Source organism: Metopolophium dirhodum, chromosome 4 (genome assembly GCF_019925205.1).
Source record: "Metopolophium dirhodum isolate CAU chromosome 4, ASM1992520v1, whole genome shotgun sequence".
NCBI lineage: Eukaryota > Metazoa > Arthropoda > Insecta > Hemiptera > Aphididae > Metopolophium > Metopolophium dirhodum.
In genome coordinates, this window is record NC_083563.1 from 17,634,970 (window position 1) to 17,660,904 (window position 25,935).

General features: G+C 32.4%; 1 protein-coding gene across 2 annotated transcripts in view; it reads right to left on the bottom strand.

Moving 5' to 3' along the window:
- Window positions 1-25,935, bottom strand: part of LOC132942719 (zinc finger protein 521-like) — a 130,446-nt gene that overhangs the window by 37,721 nt on the left and 66,790 nt on the right. The window contains exon 1 of one of the 2 annotated variants that reach the window (XM_061011345.1): window positions 753-1,271. The exons of the other annotated variant lie outside the window; for it this stretch is intronic. Within the exon in view, the coding sequence (XP_060867328.1) occupies window positions 753-846 (94 nt within the window). The 5' untranslated portion in view covers window positions 847-1,271. Of the gene's footprint in view, window positions 1-752; window positions 1,272-25,935 lie in introns of those variants that run through there. 2 annotated transcript variants of the gene reach the window in all.

Sequence of the window (25,935 nt, forward strand, 5' to 3'; positions counted from 1 at the left end):
ATCTGCAGTATATCTGCGCTCCAATAATCTGTGCACGTGTCGAATTTCCCGCGCTAAAATCCCCATTGAATCAATTCCCAAAAATGTATCAATAAAGATACATTTAGACATTTAGTATTGCAAATTTAAATTACGTCGGAATTTACTATACACGATAGCCGTCAGTCACCAACATCATCGTATAATATTGTCATTGATCAATGATCATCGATGTCTGTATTTTTCAACAATATAACAGGGTAAAAGGAAGTTTACTATGTTCCGAGTAAAAACTACCCCGAACCATTAATGCATATCATTAAGAAAAAAATACTGATTTTTACGTTTCAATAATATTTACAAACAAAAACCCACCCAAGCATATGATTTGGCGCCACAGGTGTTGATATTGAAACAAATCGTGTACAGGGTGCACGCCGCACATTAGATACTCGGAAAATGCTTCATGCGTGTATGCGTGGTAGATTGGTAGGTTACATGTTACATGTTATATGTTTGAACAATATAAACATTAATATTATTATTTTAAATTTACTAATTACGAGACCCTTCGTTTGATTGTCAATAAATCGTTACCCGTGCATAATACACCTATACACACACGTAACAATAACAATAAAAGAAAAGCATATAAATCGCCTAAGACCTATAACCCTGAAACCTCGACGGTTTTATTATCCGCGAGAGAACGGGCCTTGTGATATAGCGGTTACAACAATATAGTATATATAATAATATAATACTGTATATACCTTCTATGTCTTGTTCGTCGTTGTTGTCCTTGTTGTTGGACTGTATCTTTTCAATGAGCAACTGTAGGCGACTACTGTTACCTTTGAACAGCATCACACTGGTGAACGCGCAAAATTCGAATCGAAACGTATATATAATAATATATAGTAATGTACTATTATAATAACTGTTATTATTACAATCGCAACGTGCAGTGATCACAGACGGACGGTCGCGGTGAAAAAAAAAATCGGTCGACGTTATAAAACGCGCGTCGGGGTGGGCGCGCACGAGGAGAGACGCATGTAGGTACACCACGCAGACTCGCTGTCGGCGGCGGTGTGTGAGCGAACGACGTCTCCGCGAGAAACGCGCGTACGACGCGGCGGCGGCACCCTCGTCGGCGGCGGCGACGGCCGAGATAGAGGGAGAGACGGACGGACGGACGTACGCGCGACGGTAAATGCCGTGCGATGTTTTAACATCGGTCGTCGCGGTCGTCGTCCGCTGTGGATCTCGTGGTGTGCGCACACCGGTCGAGGTGGACCGGAGGATTGGATGCTGGTCGGGCCCCGGGTCCAGCCGATTGGACGGTCACCCAGCGGCCCGGGCGGGGCGTGCTGCCCCCACCGCCGCCGCGTACACGTCTCGCACGGCGGACCGGTTCGGTTGTACGCGCACGCCGCCTCGCCCGCCTGCACAGGTACCCGGTATATGATATTATTCTATGTTATTCTATATAATAATATATCGTGTCATGTGCGCGTACCGACTGATACACCCGCCGCTTGGACAGAATATTGTCCGCAATATTATTTTATTATATTCCTCTTCTATATTATTATTATTATTATAGGGCTATTGCAGCAGCATCCGGGTAGAGGCGTAGAGAGCAGCGTATCATAGGTATACGTCTTGTATAATATGTTGTCCTCATAGTCGTGGTCTATTGTATACCTCCTCCCCGTTCGCCACCTCCTTCCGCCCCGCTCTTCCAGTCCCGCTATATAAGTATATTATAATGATGATAATAATAATAACATATAACAATATTATTATACCAATTATCGTTGCTATAGATTACACGCGAGTCATATTTGTCCGTCGCTATACGACTGTATACGGCACGTGCACGTATATTATATATAATTGTATCCAATTCCAATATATAATACACCTCCTATGTAGTCAGGTTCACGGTCGTAGCGGAACTTTTCGCCTGCACGCATATATAGTGCGTATTATAAACACACGTGTATGCACAGCAAGTACATGTACGAAGGTATATAAGGCTTACCGGATAGTGTCAGGTATATGTCCTTATATACGCCTGATCGCAGAACACCTGGCGGTATGATATAAAAGTGCTAGTGTCACTATATATAATAATATAATATATAAATATCCATATAATATATATATACATATACCACTTATATAGTTATATATATACCTACGTGCTTTGTCGAGGCGCGCGCGGAATGCGCCGCGAAAATCTATTATTCGCGCGAATATAATATATATATAATAGTAAACGAACATATAATAAATAAGTAATAATAATAATATTACGCTTGCAAGTCGTCGTTTATGTTCTTCCGCAACCCAAAGACGAATATGCTATATTCGTTTACCTTATACATGCGTACATGACACGTCGCGCGTCAAGGCCTTTGAGAAAAATCGCGTTTACCTATATACTGCAGTGAAATACCGCACATATCGTCGTTTTCTCTCTATATATACATAAAATAATGCTGTACCGCAAAATACTCGTCATGCCATAAAAACTGTCCTTTTTGCCTTTTTGTCGTCTCGCGTACATCATAGGTGTGTGTGTGTGTACGTCTTAGGGTACGACGAGGGTCGATGAGGTATATGGTCGTATTATACATATGTCTATAACGACACGTGACACTGCACGGACTATATATGTTGGTATACATAATATACAACAATAAATATATAACACGTCTACATTATATACGTTGTATTATCATTATGCCGTGTTGTGTGCGCGGTTCTTTTCGGGAAAATATCGGTCTGAGTGTCTGTTCTCGTTGACAAGATGGGTCCCGGCGAACGGCTCCATAAATTATTACAATATATAGGACCGCGACGGGGTGAACATCGCGACCGTCCGTCCGTCAGCGCATATAAAGGCAAATCGTAGGTAGCTATTATTGCCAAAATAAAAAGTAAATATAAAATACGTACATTATATACGTGTGTGTATACTTAGGGGAATACTGCGCGCCCATTGTCCACTGCTATTGTCACAATATTTCACCTCCCACAAAGTACCTACTACCTAAACCATATAATAATATGTATTATAGTATAATATGTCTCCTCATCCGATCACTGTGCGTCGGGTCCGAATCCGATTGAAAAAACAAGTCGAATTGTAGATATAGAATATAAAGATAATCAACATTTCGATTTATCGTGTGCAGGTACCTACGTGCGGTTGTAATAAATTATATTGTCGAAAATATGTGTGTAAAGTAGAAGTTTCTGTACAGTACAATTATAATATATGATTTTAATCCATTGAAAAAAATCGATCCATTTTAGATGATTAATTCGAGATAGTTTCTAAAGAGATGCTACCGAAAAAAGGACCAAAGGTTAAGGACAATAGACAATGTGACTATAAACGAATACACACATAAATATTATTTAAGTTTGTTTCTATTTGTAAACTGTAAAATAGGTATTAAATAACACGGACACGTCTTAGCTACTTATAGTTAAAGGTATATATTTATATAACAGATTACTAACGCATAAGTACACCAGGATCGCGTTTAAGACAATTTTATTTCGATTTATATTATATGGATCTCGACGCTTGTTGCCAAGGCTGAAATAATACGCGGAATCAAATTATATATATATATTACTATTATTATCTTCGATAATCGCCTTCAGGGTCGAAGGGTAATTTTTTTCTACAATTTTATTACGACCTGGTAAGTACAATACGAACCAGTATAATATACTCGCTACATAGACGTGACGCGCGTATTAAATCAATATACTCGTCTGACGACGTTAATTCACAATATTGTTTTTCCATTGACGTAGAGTAAAAAAACGCGTTCTACATCGTAAAAATTATTTAATAAAAAAAAATAGTACCTAATAATAATAAAAACTACGACGACAACTAAAGGCTATAGACGACAAAATGTGTTTTAATAATGATAGGTCTATATAATGTGATATCTACGGACGGAAAACGTTGACTGTAACGGATTTTATTATTGGAAACTGCAGTATACATTATGTACTATATCTATATATTATAATATTATACACAATGCACCTAATAGCTATTCAGAACAATATTATTATTGTACAGCTTTTTCGGTGGTTTTTTCGTACACAGTTTCGGTGAACATTGTTGTTTTTTTTTCTCTCGTGAAGTTATGACTATTCACAGGTTCACGGCGATCCCAATCAGCTCATCATCTGCACACCACCGCAGCAAACAAATAAAAAAAAAAAATATATACATTCCGTTATACGCGCAGACACATCCATAAATAATATTATGCGATGTATTATGTATGTATAGCCAGTGTATAATAACACGGTGTATCGTCAATATAAACAATAATAATGCGATGATGATGACGACGTTCGCATCATCGTGGACCGACACCGAATCGCGCATTACTGTTTCGTGTGGTAAATTAATTTGTTGCGTTCCGATAATTATGCAATGTATATATATGTATAATATTATATACGCGCACAGAGCCAATTCTTTATATACTTTCAGGATAACCATAATATAGCGGTATATATTACAATTTATAATATATGTATATAATATATTATACTGAGATGATCAAACCAAGGCGTCGGTGGTCTGCAGAATAATAATAACATATTATCTACTTCCAATTTCCAAACGTGTCCTATACGCACGATGCGGCGCAGCGTGGCGTAGTTCATCGTCAAACAACCGTTGGCCGTCGCGCACCGAATATAATGCGCAATTTTTTTCTACTTATAAATAGGTATATATATATATATATATATATATATTATATTATATTGTTTTCGCGCCACTCTGTACATTTCCATTTTCCACAGTCGTTCGTGCGTGCGGTGTTTTTCGCACCGGAAAACACAGTCTCTTCGTGGAAAACGGTGGCAGACTCGCGCAGTATGGCGGCGATGAGAAAAAAAACCGAACCGTATCGCACTATTCTCTTAGGTGGTATATATTCTATAGCTCCGTAGTAAATTAAAAATATACTTACGTACACTTCTTCCCCTCGCGATTTAAGAACAAACACGCACACACGATCATTCTTCAAATCACTTCGTAATGGCGTCCGTTCGCGGCGGCGGCGGTGTGTTCGAGCGATCTCATCTCCGGCTATTTACACGACCGTTCGCCACTCGTCTTTTCGTTGTTATTATTTTTATTTTAGTTATTTCTTCGATTACCGTGTCGTGGCCGTCGACTTAGATCAATCGCTATACACATTACTGAGTACTGACTTACTGTTATGTCTATATTTATTAAAATACATTTCAACATGAACGGTTTAAGACGTTTGTAGATCCTGCACATTATAACACGTATTATACCTGCAGAGTGCAGATATATATTATGTTATTGAGTGAGACAGTTTATACTTCATTATTATATTATTGTTGTTGTATGTATAAATTCGTTGGTCACGGACGGGTGACCGCGACTGCCGCCGAGACATATATGGCTGCCGATAACATATTCGTTATAATAACATTATGTAGGTGTATAATAAATTCTCGTTTACAGAAATCGTTCAAATCACTTGACATGCATTTTACATTTCGTATTTAGAGTGATTTTTCGTTATATTAGTCCCGTAATTATGTAACCTCCATTAGATGCGGACGTTGATTAAGAAAAAGAAAATATGCACCCAAGTACACACAGGGCCAGCTTAAAGGTTCGAGTTGTGTAGTGGCACAGAGTCCCGCGCATTAAAAGGCCTTGTGGCATTTGAAAAATTAAGATATCGGGTTCATAAGTCATATATTCATCTAACGAATTAGATTTATCGATAAGCTTACAATCTTGTCTGCACCCACTTAATAGGCCCCGCAAAAACATTTCGCACATAGGCCTGATATATTCACAATCCCGATATTCCCTAGGTATAAAAATTGTTAACTCCGCAGTCCGCAACGTTTGTTGTAGAATATAATATGACGTAAAATAATATTATAAAGTAAATGTAATTTATGTATCTATAAACGTAAAAATATATTCTAGGTACTACGAGCCCGCCTACAATATGAAATCAACAGCCTATTTAAACTGCAGCATTTAAACTAGTACTCTTTTCAAATTGCTACTCGTTTTAATTCTGACGTTCGAAACAATTAAAATGATACCTACCTGCAAGTGCAATATTGGCTAATGCTCAAACAACCTTTTTTATATTGTGACGATGATTTCGTGGAGGTAGGAAGTGTCTGGCCCAAGCCTTTATTATATTCTGTATATGTTAGTCGTTTGTATACTGTCTATACACGCAAGAACTAGCACAGACAAAATATTCATTTGTTGACCTGTATTGTAAAGGATAGTTTGTTATAAGTAACAATATATACAATAAACCCAGTATACAAATTACTTATGGGTACCAATGTACCACCCTCTAATATATACAAACACACTTTTTAATCTCATTAAAAACACAAGTCTCTTGAGTGTTGAAATTACAATAAAAATATTATTTTTATCACTTTGACGAGGTTTTGGAAAATGGTGAAAAATATGGTTAGGTATACCTCTGAAGAATTAAAATTAATACGGTTTGTTAGTGTTTTGTTTTTAATAGATGCGATTTATATAAATAATGTTATTTCATTAATGTTATAATAACTAATTTTTTTTGGTGATGGAAAATAAAAATTGAAAATTAAATAAAAATGGTTCACAAAAATTTGTCATTTCTGTCAATTGCTTGTACTTCTATAATATTATATTATAATTATATAGGTGCAATATTACAATATATAGGAATATTGTTCTCATAGGATGTATGTTTACTGCGGACTTATCAGAAACATTTGGGTTTTTTTTTCCAACACGCAAATTACCTTGAAACGTACGTTATATCTCGTGACTCCTGAAAAATTTTACTTCCCCAGTAAACGGGTTGAGTAAGAATTACAAAAACGAATTTACAAGAATTGAGTATACTAAATATTTACCCAAAAAACAAATCGCAAATTGAAGAGGACCGGGGTAGCATGCGCGTAAATTGCAGTGTAGGTTATTTTGAAAATATTAGCACGAATAATGGCAAAATCTATTTATTTTTACAGCGATATTTTATGTATATCTATAAATCTATAAATAGTATCGTATTTGAATAGGTGCATTCGTATACGGAAAATGGACATTTAACACACGATTTTAGGTGTTAGGTTTATGTACTGAGTCACAGCAATATTTAACACATTTAACACTCTGTCTAGTGAGAAAACGGCCTGACAAAAATCGGTTCTTCTGCATACCCCCACGTGACATCCACGTTGACTATTAATGTTCAAATTGTATATTCATTTCAATATAAATTGGTACTTTATTTCATGATACTTTATTAATTTACTATTATTTAGTACTATAGGTAGTTAATTACAGCTACTAAATACTCATTCCTATAACTAGTAACGATATTATAACAAAGATTTAGAAATTATATTGTTTACACGGAACATGTAGAAAATGATATCGATGGATATGGATAATAATTTGTCCTTGCTATACGAATCTATATAATATATCCATATAGGTACCTACTATACGATAATAATAATTGTAGGTTGCGCCAAAAAGGGAATCGGAGAATAATTATGTCCCATTATTATAGTTCATAACTTCTTTGCTACTCTAACTAATTTAATTCGTTTCTACTACTCATGTTACTCGTGTATAGGTAAGCATACCCGTTTAAAAATTCCGCAATAAGTCTGAATTTGAATAAGTTTATTAATAAATTGAAAAATGGTGGTGAGAATGCTCAGTGAATCAGCTTGTGTATTCTGGTTTAACGCAGATTACAATCTTTACACACGCTTACCTATATGCATTATATACGTAGGTATATCTACTATTAGGGTGAACGGGAGATAATGAATAATTTTTCAAATTCATAAGTTATAGACGTGCCTACCTATACTTATAATTTTAGCTAGACAATTATCGTTGAGCTGAATAAAAATTAAATAAAAACACCTCAACAGTCGTATAATAAACAATATTATATTTGTATAATTGAATATACAAATTATATTATTATTGTAATACCTACCCACCTGCTATACATTCTGTGGGATGGGCTAGCTCATAGCTGCGTTATGGTAACAGCGAAACACGACGGTCGCGGTTCGTCTGTCCGCCGATGACCGCCGCCACCGCCGTCGGGTACATCGTACATAGGTATTATATATAAAACGTTATGAGGTATACTGCGCAGATAAATAAAATATACCGTATTACCGTATAGGTATCTGCGTGGTAACGGGATTTTCGCGGACGCGTTCCTGTGCACCGGCGTGATGACTCCAAATTACGCTTGTCACAATATATAATATTATAACGTCGTCGTCGTCGCAGTTGTCGTGGCAGTAGTCGTTTTTATGTAATAATTTTGATCGCACATCTCACGCGTGTGCCGTTACAAACGAATAAATCGGTTCAACCGCTCGGCAAGAACGAAACGAAAAATCATTCTGTTATTATAATAATTATTTTTTATTAATATTTTTATCGCACATAATATTTTATACACCTCGTCGTGATTTATGCGTCAGTGGGCATAAATCCACCGCTCTCTTCGTATATTTTACGTAATATTATAATATATATGTACCTACCTACCTAGGTACCTACAGCGTCGGCGCAATCAATCCGCGTCGTTGTCCGCGACCGAATAATAATATCATTATAACAATATATAAGTTACAACTAGTATTCTGTTCGGACGACAAAACACGAACGCATTTTGAATCGTTTTATATAATATATTATTGTCGTTGACGTATTGTTGTTCTGCAACAGTCACAGATACCGCTGCGGTTTCATTACTATTTTATTATTATTATTATTATTATTATATAGACTAGTCGAACGTCGTTTTACGGTAAAAATCGGTACGTACACGACTGGACAAATTCGAATTTATATACGGTACTGTGATGTTATATATTATATTATGTATTATATAAAAACTTCGGTATAGTATATATAATATTGTGATATTTATGAAGAAGCACGTTAAGAGATAATAGCGTTTTTAATACGGTTCGCGAAGAAGTCACCGATTTGTTTTCCGTAATCATTATTTACGATACGTTGAACATGTCAACGACTAGTTTGTGTACGACAATGACGAACGCGACGACGGATCTACGGCTGTTTTGTACGCAGCTAAACATTTGTTTTGCACACTGCTACTATTACATATGGTTAGATAAAGTAAACGATGGGTTAAAATGCAATCGTATGATGTATATACAATATTATTATAGTGACTGATGTCCGACATAGTATATAAAATCATCTAAGCGATTTTAGAGAGTAGAAATACCTGCAGGTACGATGTTTAGGCTCCTGTATATGCAAGGTGAGTCGGCAGCCTAAACGTCAAACATTTCACGATGCTTTAAGAGAAAACAATTCGAATGACTTTAAAACGAAGCAAGTACTTTATAAACAATTTCGGCCTAGATGATATTGCGTGTTACTACCCTCCCACAGTTGCAGGCACCCTATTTGTTTCTGCCGAAAGCCAAATTCACGGATCTTCTTCGGTATAAACTATAAATACAGCGTGAAAAATAATATTATATGATTTAGTTTATAATGTATTAATTGTCACTTGCCCTCCGATGAATTGTTTTGAGTACCCGCAGAGACGGATTTAGGCTTAAACATTCAATAGAATGTCTACATTAATATACCATACTTTTTTGTCATAGTTCCATACAATCATATATTTTTCAAATAAAAACACCAGTTTAATATGCCCTGTTACTATGTTGTTGTATACACAAATAATTTGACGCAATATAATGATAACTTATAATTAAAAAACGATTAAATTAAACTTGAATATTTGTACTTATGGCTATTTTAAATATTAATAACCTACATTATTTTTCTTCATTAATGTAATTTTGTTTATTTTTATTAATCATCCCTCAGTTTTGATATGAAATAATAATAATATAATCATGAAGTACTTAAATTATTTTGGGCCTTAGGCAATTACCTATTTTTTATAAGCGACTGTTACACGGGCTTAATGTTTGATTTTAACCAAATTTTAAATATTTAATGTTTCCGACCAAAAACTGTGTTAAGATTTTATTTTAATCGTTTGACGTTCTCACAATTTAGATGGAATAGTGACGGAATATACGTCCTTCGGTCGAGAAAGTTTTAAACTGAAATGCACTGTGGTAAATGAAATCTCAAGTCATTCTGCTTTAAAAGGGACGAGTATCAACCAATAACCATCGTATCTCAGTGTTAGTCCAATTGATTTTGGAGAGAGTCATGGGCACAGGGCGTACAAAGGTTAGACGGCTGTAGGTTTAGCGTATGTCACTCGAAAAAATGTGTTTTAAAGAAATAAAAAAATCAGAATTTGATTAAATAGATTATTAAAAAATACAAGAAGAATAAGCGTACTTGGTGAATCACCCTGTTTATTATATATATAATGTATATTGTACGTAATAGAACTTTGAGTAAGTTCGTACGTTATAGTTATATGCAAAAGCATATAATAATAATAAATCATCATTCTTTCTACTTACTTAGTGTAAGCAAACAATATTAAATATTTTAAAGCAAAAAAATGGACGTTATAAATAAATACAAATACAAATATTAGTAATAAAAAACTAAAACACAATATCAAACTATGCTAACTATCTATTTATTATAATAGGTACGTCAAAAATAGACAATTATTAAAATATTTACAAAATCTTAATACATAATTTTATAATAAAAATGTTGTATACTTAACACATTCACGGACAGTGAGAATTATTAAAATTATAAAAATCATGCCTAAATATTAGTCTATGTTTATTATTATAACTGTTATTTTATACTTGTAATCTAAACGTTGATTTCATAGTTGCATACGTTCTAATATAGATTTAAAAATGTTGGTACGATATATAGGTGTTAAGATATTACAGCTTATAACCATAAATATAAATAATGACATAATATTATCTATAACATTTGAAAATAAAAACATTTACTTATAGTAAAATAATTGTACGTAAATTAAATTAGATATCTGTTTTTATTTTGACAGTGCAGTGTGGGGACAGAAAGGTATGGTATTTAATTTAGTACCTACCATTGAAAATACCTCTGCTATAGAAAGAGTTCAATATGTCCATTTTCGGTCGAATTGGTCGGTCTTTCGATTACTGCTATAGCAGTATTATTCAAAAGTGTCCCGTGGCGTCACCAACCAACAATACTGCTATGGCAATTGGCAGTACCTACTTAAAATACTTATTCGTGAATGTCCGTGAATGTGATAATATGAAGTTTTAGTTCTGGTTTACATATATTATATTATAAACCAATGATATGTGCATAATATAACCAAAGGTACCTTATCGTACCTTATCTTTTATTAGTATACATTACGTATATAAATACGTATATAGATACCATATTTTACAAAATATATATTTATATATAACAACAGGTTATATATTATAATATAGGTGCCAGGTGGTACTTATATTGTTTATTACAATCGTTTATATTACACTTAATCGCAACACAGTGATACGCTACAGAACACACATATAAATGTATTACAATAATCGTGTTAGTTATGTAAACATTGTGAAAAGTTCCTTTAATTGGCTCGAATTTTGACGTTGAAATATTTTTGATTGGTGGTTTTTTGTACTTATTTGATGCTTAGATGACGGTTAAAACGTTTTTGGTAGTGTAGATACAAAATAAAATTCGAACTTTGTGTGCACACTGCAATACTGCATACTGATAAAACCGATAATAATTATAATTACTCATAAGTGTATAATCATACTCGCAACTAAAATTAAAGCAAATGTCGCTATATATATAATAAATAGATAGCACTTTTAGATTCTGAGCAGAGCGATTAATGTATTGATTTTACAATGATGTGTATTGTTTTTTTTTGTGTGTGTATACACGATAAGTAGTCAAAATAAAGCTTTGATTTTCAACTTCAGTATCTTGTTCGATGGGAAAGTGAATCTAATTGGTGCAGTGGAGAGGTCATCATTTAAAATTCCCAGTAGTTTTCATAAGCGCCGGGCAAAAAAACAAAAAATTTAAGGAAAAACGGGAATTTTTACGTAAATTCGGTTTTCTATATAATCTATTTACATACACTACAGAACTTTCAAAATATTTCGACTTGTTTTGAGCTGTTTACAAACATATTCAGCTTCCAATTTGCTTATTATTTTTTTCTATAAATGACAATAACATTTTGTTTGGTGGTCAAAAAGCTTGAAAATTTAATACAAGGCTTATAATATATTATTACAATGACCGTTGAAAAATATTAAAAATACATACTCACAATTTATAAGCATTTAAAGTTCAAATTTTGACAATAGGCGTAAAAATCACGAAAATGTGCAAATTATTTTAAGTCAGAAATTCATAAAAATTATTCTTTTTAAAACTAATGTTTACTACGTTTTTGTTTATATATTTGCATCGAAATTTTAAGCTGCCATTTCTGAGTTATTAGACATTCTACTATGTACTATTTCTTTTATACTAAGGATGGAAGTCCTTTGTAGTGGATTTAGTAACATCAAATATAAAATATATGTAATATATTTCGTATTATACAAACTCTTAAATGGTATCAAATTTCTATTAATTACTATAATTTTTTAATCATCATCCGTTCACCTATTTTCCAAACCTGTTACCATGGACATCATATCCTTATAAAAGTTCAATAACTCGAAAACCAGATATTCAAATTTTGTCTAAAATATATCAAACATTTAAAAAATACAATATGTTTAACTATTCACAGTAAAGATTCTAATTTGAAAAAGATACTTTCATTTCCCCTTAGATGACAAAAAACGAGATTCGATTAAATGCATAAAATGTATGCATTATGCAATAATGGGGCGGCAGCCTTAAAAAGGTTGAAAACCACTGGCATGAATAAAAAGAAAATGGGGGCTGAGCATTCTTGGGGAATCACCCTGTATGGCTGAATATAATATATAATATAGGAAAATGAGTTATTTTAAATTGACTCTAATGTAATTTATCCATGATGTAATTTAATAAGAGTATTTCAACAATCGATTTGATTATTCCTGTGAAATGTCAGTTATACGGAGTGGAAGATATTATCGTTACAAATATACTGAGTTATAAAAGGAAAACATATTATACAAAGGTACAAATAATTTTCTTTCATCCACATTATTTGTTATAGTCGAAAGAATAATGATCTAGTTTGCTAGCTTTTGAGTTAATGTAATTTAGATATCAATCTAATATAGACAATTCAGTGAGTAGGTACATCTTGTTATACATGCTTTATTTGACAGTAATAATTAATAATATATAGTTATTATAATTTATACATGTACATTTTAATATTGATTAATGGTCTTTTAGTACTAAAGTATATTAAAAGTACACTTGTATCTACAGTACCTAGGTATACCTACCTATACTACAGTATGTATAATTAAGTAGTGTGTTGTATGTGTGATTGTGATATTATTTTTCTAATATGCAAAAAATAAATCCTTATCTACGCTATATTAAATGTTTTGAAAATTAATTTTTCCAAGTATATACCCAGTGGCTAGTGAATATTGGTAATTATAACGTTATATCTAATATTCTAATATGATAGATAAAAATATAAAACCGGTTATATTTTCGTACAATATATTGAAGTATACTTCAATGGTATACCAGCTATTTGTTACGTATTGGTACCTATGTATGAAAGTATGGATTTTGAAAATAATATTTACGAAAATGGTAAGAATAACTATACCAGAATGCGTAAAAACTAACCATACAATGACAAATATAATAATATAAATAGGTACATAAAACAAAATTATAACTTTGATATCGTAATTGAACAAAAACATTTAAATTGGAGAAAAACAAATTGTTTGGTTAAACATTTTAGAACACATTATATTACATATAAGATATACCTATATTTTTTATTTTTATTTTCTGAATAAATAATAAAGTAATTGTATTTAGACAAAAATATAATATGACCTATGGCTATGTGTGACACTGATAAAATACAAGTTAAACGGAGACGTATTTTATGAGTACTATAGTTAACACTTTCATTATTTTTTCTGCATGAGAAATGTATCTACGTATACATTATTACTTGTTCTTTGTTCTTTTCCTATGTATATAAAAAAAAAATACTGCATTGCCAATATAATTGATACAGGTCTACTGACTAGTTTTATTAAAAAATTCTCATTTCAGGTTTTATTTAACAAACAATATCATACTACTTACACCTAAAACGTAAAAAAATTAGATTATTATCTGTAAAAGACAAATGCAATAATGAGTAATAACTATTACGATATTACGAATATAAGTTTATTTTTAAATGACAGTTAAATTTTCAATAAATCTTGTTTGATATAATATGAAAAAAAAATATGAAGACATTCCAAAGTGTATTGTGTAACTTTAATAGTACAACAACAATGAACAACTATAATATAGAACTTGATCCTGGACTTTAAAATTGTTATCGCATCAAAGTATAGTAGCTAGTATTCGTATAAAATATATATTGATAGTAGGTACCAACGTGCTATCACAATATATTCACTCGAAAGTTCTAAAAAGCATGCGAACTTTACGAAACACACAACAAAATAAAGAAGAAGAGTTATAATACATTCACTTTGATGAAGTTTCGAAAAGTTCAAAATGATACGGTTTTATAACTTATGAAGTTGATTAAATGCAATAAGTTTTAAGACCATCATGATGTTCTATACATAACATATCTACCTAAATTTATGTGTTTATATTAAGAGTTCAAAATCAAATAATTTTTACATTTTTTGTCATGAATCATAATTTATAAATCTTAATTAATAAGTTATCAGATTTAAGAAAAAATGTTTAATACTCACAATATTAAAAATATTTGTACATGTCAATTCACCGTTCTATTTCAATAACTCTCTATTTTTTTTTTAATGATAAAATTAACTTTGTTGATTTATAATATTATTATGTAAATTATAAATAAATTTCAATTCAAACATGGTTGTTCGTCACCTCCTTGTCTTCATTGTTTTGTACATAACGTATTTAATAAGCTCGTTTGATACATTAAAATGTTCTGTTCAAAAATCGAATGTCAGAGATTTCTATAAATATTTAATCATTTTGATTGTGCGGAAGTGAAACAATAATTAAATTTAACTTTGTGATCACAAGTAACTTTGAATCACCCAAAAGAGTTTAAAACCAGTTAACCATGAATATATGAACTCAATACATTTCCAGTTTATAAATATAATGAAATTTCATAAATGTAGATGGATAAATAATTAAAAATATGGCGTTACACAAACTTGACTTCATATCGACATATTTGTGTATCGTATTAATTTTCATATAAATTAAATACTATATCTATACTCTAAAGTCTTATATTACTAGGGCTAGAACCATGCCGAATCAACCTTTTTCTATTTTTTATATCTAGTGGTTTTGATAATTTTTAAATTACTAAATCATGGTAAATTATTAAAATTCAAGAATAAAACATTTTGTTTTCTTCGTCTGTATCTTCTCGTGATTAAAGTGTTAAATTAAAATTTACACAATTTTAATCTAAATAATACTGATAACGAAGTACAGACATGGCAGACATTGTATCTGTAATTAAATTGTGTTTGTATAAAAACAACACATTTCAATTTTGAATAGGCACTTACATAAAAATATAAATTATTTGTTTTTTTTTCAGACTTAGTTTGAAAGTTTGAAATGTTTAAATGTGATGGAAAATCATTGCTTAAGTAATTAACAATCGCAAATGGTTAAATTATAATATAATTATATAATAATAATATGTCGAATACACGTGTAAAAGCCGTTCGCAAAAAATGTAATAAATTAACTAATTCTGTACCCTACACGACAATAGCTAGAATCTATATTATGTACATAATAATATTATAATACTATCTAACTATGTAATATAATTAATAATTCGATAACTTTAAGAAGGTCGAATAATATAATTAATAAGCAGTGGATATAATAACGGTATACCTATAGCAGTAATCAGATATCTTTCAGACACAGCTTTATCTAAAAGTTTCCGTCGTTTCGGGTAATCATTTGCATTATTAATTAGTTGATAAATAACCGATGTCACGATTACCAGAACGTCTGACCACGTAAATATCTTTACCGGAACACGTTTAATTAATCAGCGTCGTGGAGAGTCAAATTTTTGTTTGGGAAAAAGTTTTACGGGCTTACCATTATAATAATATATAGAACGTATATGAAGAATGTAAAATTCTGTATAGGATCAGTATGACTTGGGGCAGACAACCTGCAGTGGGCTATACAGGACAATAACCTAGAAACGGGCTATGTCCAAAAATATTTCACAAAATATAATATTATCTTCGTGTTTTTCTGGACTTAATGTTGACTGATGGCTGGGTACTCCCCTCGTACTTGTCGCACTGGACTCTATCTCGTAAAAATTTTAATGTTTTTTGTAGTGGGGGAACTTGTCCTCCTGGCATTTTAGGGTGGGGGAGGAAATTATATCCTTGCCCCCCGGATAAATCTTTAAATCTTCTTAAATAAATAAAAAAATAAAGAATAGGTAACACAATAGGTACATTTAACATCCAATTATAAAATAAAAATATTATTTTTCTCAAACGATTGCAAATGAAAACATTATTTTTGAACGTTTCTATGTCAATATGTTGACGTATTATCAACGTTATCGCATTATCCAGATCACGAAAATAACTCAATAATATTATTGCGTGAATTATGATCACAGGATTATCGTCACATTATTTTTTTCAAACATGTCCTCGCACTTTTCTATAATTTCTTATTTGGGTACCTTATATTATTTAACGATATAGGTACCTACGATTTATTTCAAAGCCATAAAATGGGTTTAAAGACTCGTGTAAAAACAAACAATGAGACAATTTGTTTCGATTTTGGTGAATAAATTATTTTGCCCCCCCTAGTTTTTTACCCAGTTACGCCGCTGGGCATATGTACTTTGTAGATTTTCGGGCAGGTCGTGGTGGCACGGCGACAGTGGCGTATCGCCGCCGTCGCTCAGTGCAGGCGACGCGCGTTACACGGACGTGCACTTTTTACAGCTATTTTCCCGGTACAAACGAGGGCAACTCGGCGGTGGCTATACCGTATTTATACCGAGAACCAGCCGCCGCCCGGTGCGTGAACATATATATATATATATACGGATAATACGCGTGTCGCATTCCTCTGCGAGCGCGCGCGTGGTATAGTGTATAGTCTATCGCGCGCGTCCTTTATACCATCGGCGGCGGCGGCGGAGTAGGGTCATTAGCAGCAGCAGCAGCAACAGTGGAATCGAATAGGTACCGGACCGGACCGGACGACAATCACTCACCCGGTCGTCAAAAGGAATCGCACGCAAGACCCAAGTGCGGATTTTTTTTTCCCTCCTTTCGGTCCGATGGTTTTTTTTTCTCCATACCCAACTCTCCACCGCGCGTCTGTGCGTGTACGACCTCTATTATAGACCGCCTGCAGACCGGTATTGGACCCGAAGCAGTTTGTCTGATTGCATACATACGAGTGCACACACTAGCTCTCTCACACACAACACACTCTCACACACACACACACGTATACATCATATGATATACACGGGAAGACTTGCAGCCCGCACTGTGTCTTCCCCTCCGTCATCGCCGTCTCCTTCGACGGCGGCGGCGACGCGTATAAACGTTACTGGTGCGCGCGGCTTGGCGATAATCGTCGCCGACGACGACGACGACGACTGTAATACTGCTGCGTTCGTGTACCGGATACTCAATGAGAGGCGGCGGCGGCGGCGGCAGTTCCTAGAAAATCGATCTGCGCTCGTAACTGACCTGCACTAACTACGTACGGAATGACCTGATGGCGTACGCACACAATAATATAATATATACGCGTAGTGAGCGCTCTTGTGTATTTATGTGTGTGTGTGTGTGTGTGTGTGTGTGTGTGTGTGTGTGTGCGTGTTTGTGAGTGCACCAGACGAAATATTCTGGTATTGAAACGTCACCGCCACCGCGCTACCTCCACCGGTCGTCTCTCCCCGTCTGGTTCGATAATCGTCGTCGTCGGTTACATATAGTGTATATATAATAACAACAATACGCGTATTTCACAGATCGTCTTTGTGTTACATTATTTGGTACACATTACTATGTAATTATACATTGTATATTATCGTGTAATCCATATCGCCCCGTTGTGTTTGCCAAAGTAAAATTCACGAGTATATTACGCGTATTAGACACACTCCTACCGCATTAATATTGTTTATTATACTAAAACACCTAAATCCACCCCTCCCGAATGTGTGTTGGTTCAACGCCCACAGATTTGACTCGGCGTCTCTACATAAAATTACGCATCTGCTTAAGGCTTCGTCCCGAGCCCCCCTGTTGACAGTAATATCGATTATCATCATAGTAGGTAGGTACCTATATTTATTATAAATTTCTAGAAAATGTTACCATTGTTCGCTTTTATTATGACAGTTACACCGATCGTATCAAAATAAATTTGCATTTAGAACACAAAGAATAATGTATAGAATGTGTATATGTTCGTTTTTTGAGTTTTTCTACCAAAAATATCCAAATGTATTTAATTTTATTTTTGTGGATTCCAGACTTCTAGGCCTACCCTCCAAGCAAATCCCACTTCATCGATCTCATTTATATACAACGATTCCTTCGATTTTATGTATCTTATTATTTTCTCCAATACCAAGTAATATTAGTTGAAGCGTGTTGGGGAGAGTGCATCATCTCCTTGTCTTAAACCGGTAATTACTTTAACTGGATCTAACACCATACACGCTATCTTAATCTTAATCTCTGTATGTTTGAGTCTGTCTTAAATGAATTGTACCAACAAATTTGTTTAGAAAACACTAGTTCTCTAGTATGTTATTTTATTAGTGTTAGTACCTATATTATGAATGGTGTAAGGTTTTATTAAAAAAGCAAAGCGTATTAAATTTTTTTTTATCAAATTGCAACAAATTATAGATAATTTGTCAAACACTGAACATTTTGTTCTGTAGTACTGTATAGTAGGTTTATTCAGTCAGAGTCCCTTTCTGATCTAAACATCTGTATAATTATTGTAAGCTTTTATCACAGAATCCCGCACAATAAACACACCACGCCACCAGGCTGTATACCTACCAATAAAAAAGAAGAGATAATAATAAATAATATTTATTAATTATTATACGACTTGAAATTCATTATTAAGTGGTGAACTCAATATTGTAAATTTACGGTTAGACAATAGTAATATTATTGATATATACTATATAGGTACAACAGGCGTTCAATAAAAATCTCTTACAAACGGGCATTCGCCACTTGTTGATTGTATTCGGAAATTCTCACAATCCGTGTACGAGTGAATATATAATTATTATTATTTATTATTATTATTATTATTGTCTACCAATTAAGGGTTTGATATTTAAGACTGAATTACGTACAAATTATATAAATAAAAGAAAATATAATCATTATGACATAAATTATAGGTGTCTAGAACGAATTTAATTCACGGACATTTTTGCAACACGTTTTGCGTTAGTTTTAACGTTTAACCGTCTCTGTATTGATGTATATGCATTATACAATCCTTAATGTGATTTGGTATACATATGATTTTAATATTATGGCAAATCGAAATCCGGATTAATGTTGTCCGTAAATTACTCAAGATACTTAAGTTGATTAAAACTTTGTAAGCTGCTTACGCTAAATTCATACGGTTTGGTGGATTATTGTTAAGTCAAAATTCGGTTGTAATGGTTAAGTAATCGCTCTACCTATGAATTCGTTATATCGTAAGTTATATCAATCGGTCAACTATGCAATGTTGATTTCGATTGTTCACCTATAGCTGTCATTCTATAAGTAACGATTATTAGGACCAAACTCTTCCCAATAATCCCAGCCAATCTGTGAACAAAAAATTCCATCCGTATAGTAATATATTTATTCTATGTATTTTTGCTGAATCCATTTAGTGTTCGAGTACCTATACATAATAATAAATTAACGCTATACTGACGAATATTATACTGATTCGTGTTCTTATATTTAAGTATTAAACACCACGATATTATCATATGATTACAAACGGGGCTGTCGGATTAAAATACAAGATACGACCAGCTACTGGAAATATTACGTACCTATCTAATATTATATAATAACTTAGTGTTCACATGTTTACTGAGTTGTATAATATGAATAGATTTAAAACACATATACAAACGCGAGTGACTAAAATAATGAATTCAGAATGACTCTGATGAAATATCATAAAGAGAAAAAATCACGAATTTAGAGAATGAATATAATATGTAATATTTTAAATAGCAACACATCATATTATTTAATATTTAATATTAAAGCTGTAAAATTTAATATTTATTATTTATATTTAATGTACATACTTACTGTTTAAAAATTCAATAATGAATTATTCTATACCTAGTAATATTATTATTATTATTATTATTATTAATATTATAATAGATAGTAACAACAAGTGACGATTATTAATTTTATTGCGCTCTATTATAGGTAATCAATCATAATTAAACATTATAATTGTACTTAATATTAAAACTATTTCATATTTTAATTGAAAACAACGTACTTAGTTGAAAACGTTACAAATAATAAATAATAATATATAATGAATTACGTCTTAAAATTATATTTAAATAAATCCCGATTCCTGTAAAATAATATTTTTATGAAATGGTATTTATAAGATACTTGACACATAACATATTATGAAACTGAGTTTTAATTAAGTCAACTTTTAAAAATCAGTCGAGAGTTTTGTATTAAACTTTCAAACCATAAATTGTTTTCCCTTAGGACAAAACAAAGTCTCTCGTCTAACGCAAGCATGATAAAAAAATCATTAAAAATGTAATCTTCCTCTAATCAATGCTCACTATTTATAATTGTATAATGCTATAATATGGACATTGGGATTTAAACTCTAATCATCGTCACTTTAATTAGGTAGCTCAGTGCTTAGTAAATAAATAATTACTCATTTTGCTATTGTTTAGAGTTTTAGATATTATGTACACTAAGATATTTATAGTTAGTACTACAGAAGGCAACTTGTAATAAGAATCTTATTTCAAGATTAGTTAAAAATATGTAAAAACAATTTGACATTTACTTCTAATAATAATATGTTACAAAGATTTAAAAAAGAGTTAGTAAAACGCCTATATTATGATTATATTATATGAAAACAAAAAGGCACCTATAAATTATGTAATGTATGTATCTATCCTTATTGTAGGGTGATTATCTATCATTGCTGACCCTTCTACCCTTTAATTGTGTATAATATAATCAATTTCTTATTTTCGGTAGGCCAAAGACTCTAAAGTCCAAGTATAATTAAAAATTCCAAAAATCAGAATATGAATAAATGTTTTATGCATGGATAAAAGGGTAAATGGGGAACATTGATAATCAGTCTTCAGTGATCACGAAATGATTTCTATACAATTTCAGTGAGTGAAACATGTTTCACAAAATATTTAACATTATTTAAAGGTGAGTTATCATTCAATTAAATTCTAAATTTTAGTTTATTTATTGGGTACCTATTTCCAAAGAAATTACCTATAGACATTATCTTGGATAAATGTCTAATATTTTAAGATATTCTACTTTGTAAACTTTTAATAAGTGAATAGATAACGAATTACATATTAGATTATTTAACACCAAATTTTAACTTTAAAGTTCCATCATATGCTACATTACCCTTTAATAATGGTGAAATGTTCGCAATTATCATTAATTTGGTCGATGCGTTTCGAGTTAAAAAAAAAAACCATTAGAGGTACAGCTAACTCTATTAATTCCCAAAAAAAATCACATCTTACCTTAACATTGAAGCATACACTTAATTTGTCGTTAATAATAATAGTATAAAGTTAGGACCAACCATTGATTTAAACCATTGATTTAAAAACTACGTGATTTATAACTACGGAAATATTGAATTTTTTTATCCTCGTTTCAAAGTTATATAGATGATACAGTTACGTAATTTGTTTCATGGGTTGATTTTATAAAATTCTGATAATATTATGTCAGTTATGATTTATTTGAACACTTTCTGGATTATATCTGTATTTATAATAATATTAATGTAAGTAATAACACAATATTCTGTATTAAGTGTTCAGTAACATATACTTTATTATATTTATCCTAAAAGTATAGTATAATGATATATGGTTGTTCAACTTTATTATACTAAAGATTAAAATTTAAAGTTAGTAGTTTTCATCTTAGACAAATATTGACGATCAAGTAATAAATATATAAACAAATATAGTGCTTGCAACCGAAAATATAGCTATGACCTTTGCAACTATATTTTACAGCTGGAATACAAATTATTATAAAATAGTTAAACTAACTAGTTTTTTTTTACGAGTGACTGTATTTTTTATGCGCACAACTTACTATTCGTCACGAATTTTGAACAATTAACCGTGAGGGATCTTTGACTTTGCTCATCGCCCGAAGTCCAACGAAATTATATTATTACTATGTATATTATAGTATATAGGTAGTATAGGTCCTATCCACTACATTCCGCCGCGAGTGCGATATAAATTACCGAGGTTAATTGTACCCAGTGGATGAAGATAAACACAGACCGGGCTAATGCGCGCGGTAGGACACCCATCCGATATAAATTGTTTAGGTCAACTGTACACGGTCCCCCGAGATATAGACATTATACCTACACCTAGGCTACATCGAAACGTTTGCGGTATAAATCGTCCGGGCAATTTGTACCTAGGTTCAAACATTTGATACAGTACAACGATATAATAACCATGTAAGCCATTCGACCGCGTGCAACACGCTGCGCGTTCAGTAGCTACCTATGTGTACAAATGTATACGATATTTATATTATGTATATTATTTATAGTGTTATGTATTTATACTCACACATGCCTACGCATAGTTACAGAGACGTATACCGTTACTGATATGGTCGGGATCTGCGTCGATGGTCCAAACGTTTTTCAATTATTAACCGACCGTTATTTTCCTGACGGCTATTCGTCATCTGCTCTGGACGTTTTTCTCGGCAAAAAAATACATCAATAAATGCGCCTACTATTGTTATGGACCTCCCCCCCCCTTTTGTGGAAAATTTTAAAAACTGTATAATATTCTATAATACTATCTCATCTGCACGCTTCCACGCGTCGGCGGCGGTGGCGTGCAGGCGTAGCTGATTACAAAATATAAAAGGACAAGACTCTATGCTTTTACACGTCTATCCGTGTGGATTAAAGAACGAAATATATAGTTTTTTAAAAGACGATGCAAACACACCGTGCGTTTTAGAGACGATCAAAAGTGTTGTTAGTGTGTGTTACATTGTATATAGTTAGGTAAAACTACGTGGATTATGGATGCACGGATTGTACATACTTGAGGGAGAAAACCTTACCATAAAAAACGAATCACGATTAAGATTCGCCGATTAATTTACACCATCAAATATAGTAGGTACGTGGTTAAGGCGACCCGATGTACGCCGTCCCATGTAGTTAGAGTAGGTACCTTTATTACAATATATTATTATAATAGTATTGATATGTTGATAATAGTATATAGTTTGATGTTTACAAAGAATATTACAGATTAAAATACTATATAGAAAATACAATTACACGCACACCATAATATTATAATCGATGTAGTTATACGTCACGCAGACAATATCGTATATAATATTACACCTATTATTATTTATTATTGTGAAAATTATTATTAATATTATGTGGTAATACATATTGTGTACTATATTATACGTATTATTATAAGCCTGCTGTTGCCGATCGTTACACTTTCAAGCAACAAACATTTTCGTACAACTATTATAATATTCAAAATTAAAATACGCTTATGGATAGGTGCATTGATCATTGCAGTACTGTGTACACACTTATTATTATACCGTGAATATACATAAAAACTATATTATTATCTATAGGCACCTCGAAACGTGCCAACTATGCATCCGATTTAATCGCGGGTGAAAATTCAACGTGCGCACGTCTTGATGCGTGTCTGTATAGGAAGTGGATTTCGTCACTTGACTTTGTCCTTTTAAAATAAAACGATATAAATAAAATTAAGGTCGTTTTTTTTTTACCAGACCAACCACGCGTACCTACGTAATGTTATAATATTTAATACTACCTCGAAACTATTACTATATTGTTATACCTATTATATATTATTATCGACTACCGTAGAAAGTCGGCGAACGGCACAAATTTTATTTACGAAAACAATCGTTACCTTTTACTTTCAATAAAATCAATTTGCGCTAGGTGTAAGAGAACACATATAATTTTTATTTCACTCGGTGATCGGACGTTTAAAATTCGCTTTGGTTTTTTTTTCTATTTTTTGCGACTCGTCAATGGCTCTTTGAAAACCACATTCAATCGTTTACGTGTCGGATTCTTCGTCTGGGTGTCTGTCGTCTGTTGTCCTCTCTATAGCGCGTCAACCCTCCATAATATTAATACCATTAATAACTGGTTTGAACCGTTCCCATCCTTGTCAGATTTGTGTACGAAAAAAATGCTATACACTCGTATAATTTATTAATTTCAGTTTCAATTTCAACCAAAAGCATAAAAAAAAAAATAAATACGGTCGGCATTGAATGATTAATTGGCTCAATGGAATATAATATAATATATTATGTCGTCGATAGCATTAAAAAAAAATATGCATTTATGTAAACGTGTAGGTATATATTATTATAATTTATTCTTTTTCGTCAAACGATAATAATATTATACAGGTAGCTTATAGGTATATTTCGATTATTTCGTACTCGCATCGTAGGTACTTCCGCCAGCCGTTCAAAAATTCAATAATTGATCGCGTACATTTTGATTAATTTTCACATATTGTGCTCAATAAGTCTCAATAAAAATGTATGGCTTTTGATTCCCGATAGTAGTATAGGTATAGTAGTATATAGTAGTGTAGTACCTATACCTACGATCCACGTATTACCCATATTACACACGGTGTAAGACGGTATAGTCACTCTGTTCACTGCAGAACGCGATGAATTATTAAGTTGCCAGGAAAAACTGCAACAATAATTATGTTAGACAGGCGAACGTATACAAAGTAATTTCTTGCGTCCGTTTACGGGGTTAAAACTCAATAACAATCGAACGTAATGTACGGTCGGTATAGGGCCAAAAATCAATGCATTTCCGATCTGACCGTACAGCTATTATTATCCCCTTTCACTGCTTTAATGTATATACAATCATATATTGTATAAGCGCTGCAAGTACAATATATATATACATATATGCGTATTTATTTTGCACTTAAATTTTTCACTAGTGGTTGCATGATACGCATTCAAATAATATTGTGGTAGATTCTGTCGTACGAATTTTCTCATGCCCCCCGCGAGTTTATTTTCTTTTGTCGAAAACGTATTTTGTCACGTTCGATATCCCAAGGTGTTTAAAAATAAACTTAAAGGCGATCTTTCATCCGTTCGTTGCTGCGTTGTATATACGCGCATGTATTAAATTGACAATTCATGTACTCACTGCATGTTGCTATAATATATATCACGTCATATACTCTCATACATATCTTTAGGCGATTCGGAATTATTCGCAATAACTATTATGGGAGAATTATTATTATATATATAATACGTATACGCTTCAAGTAT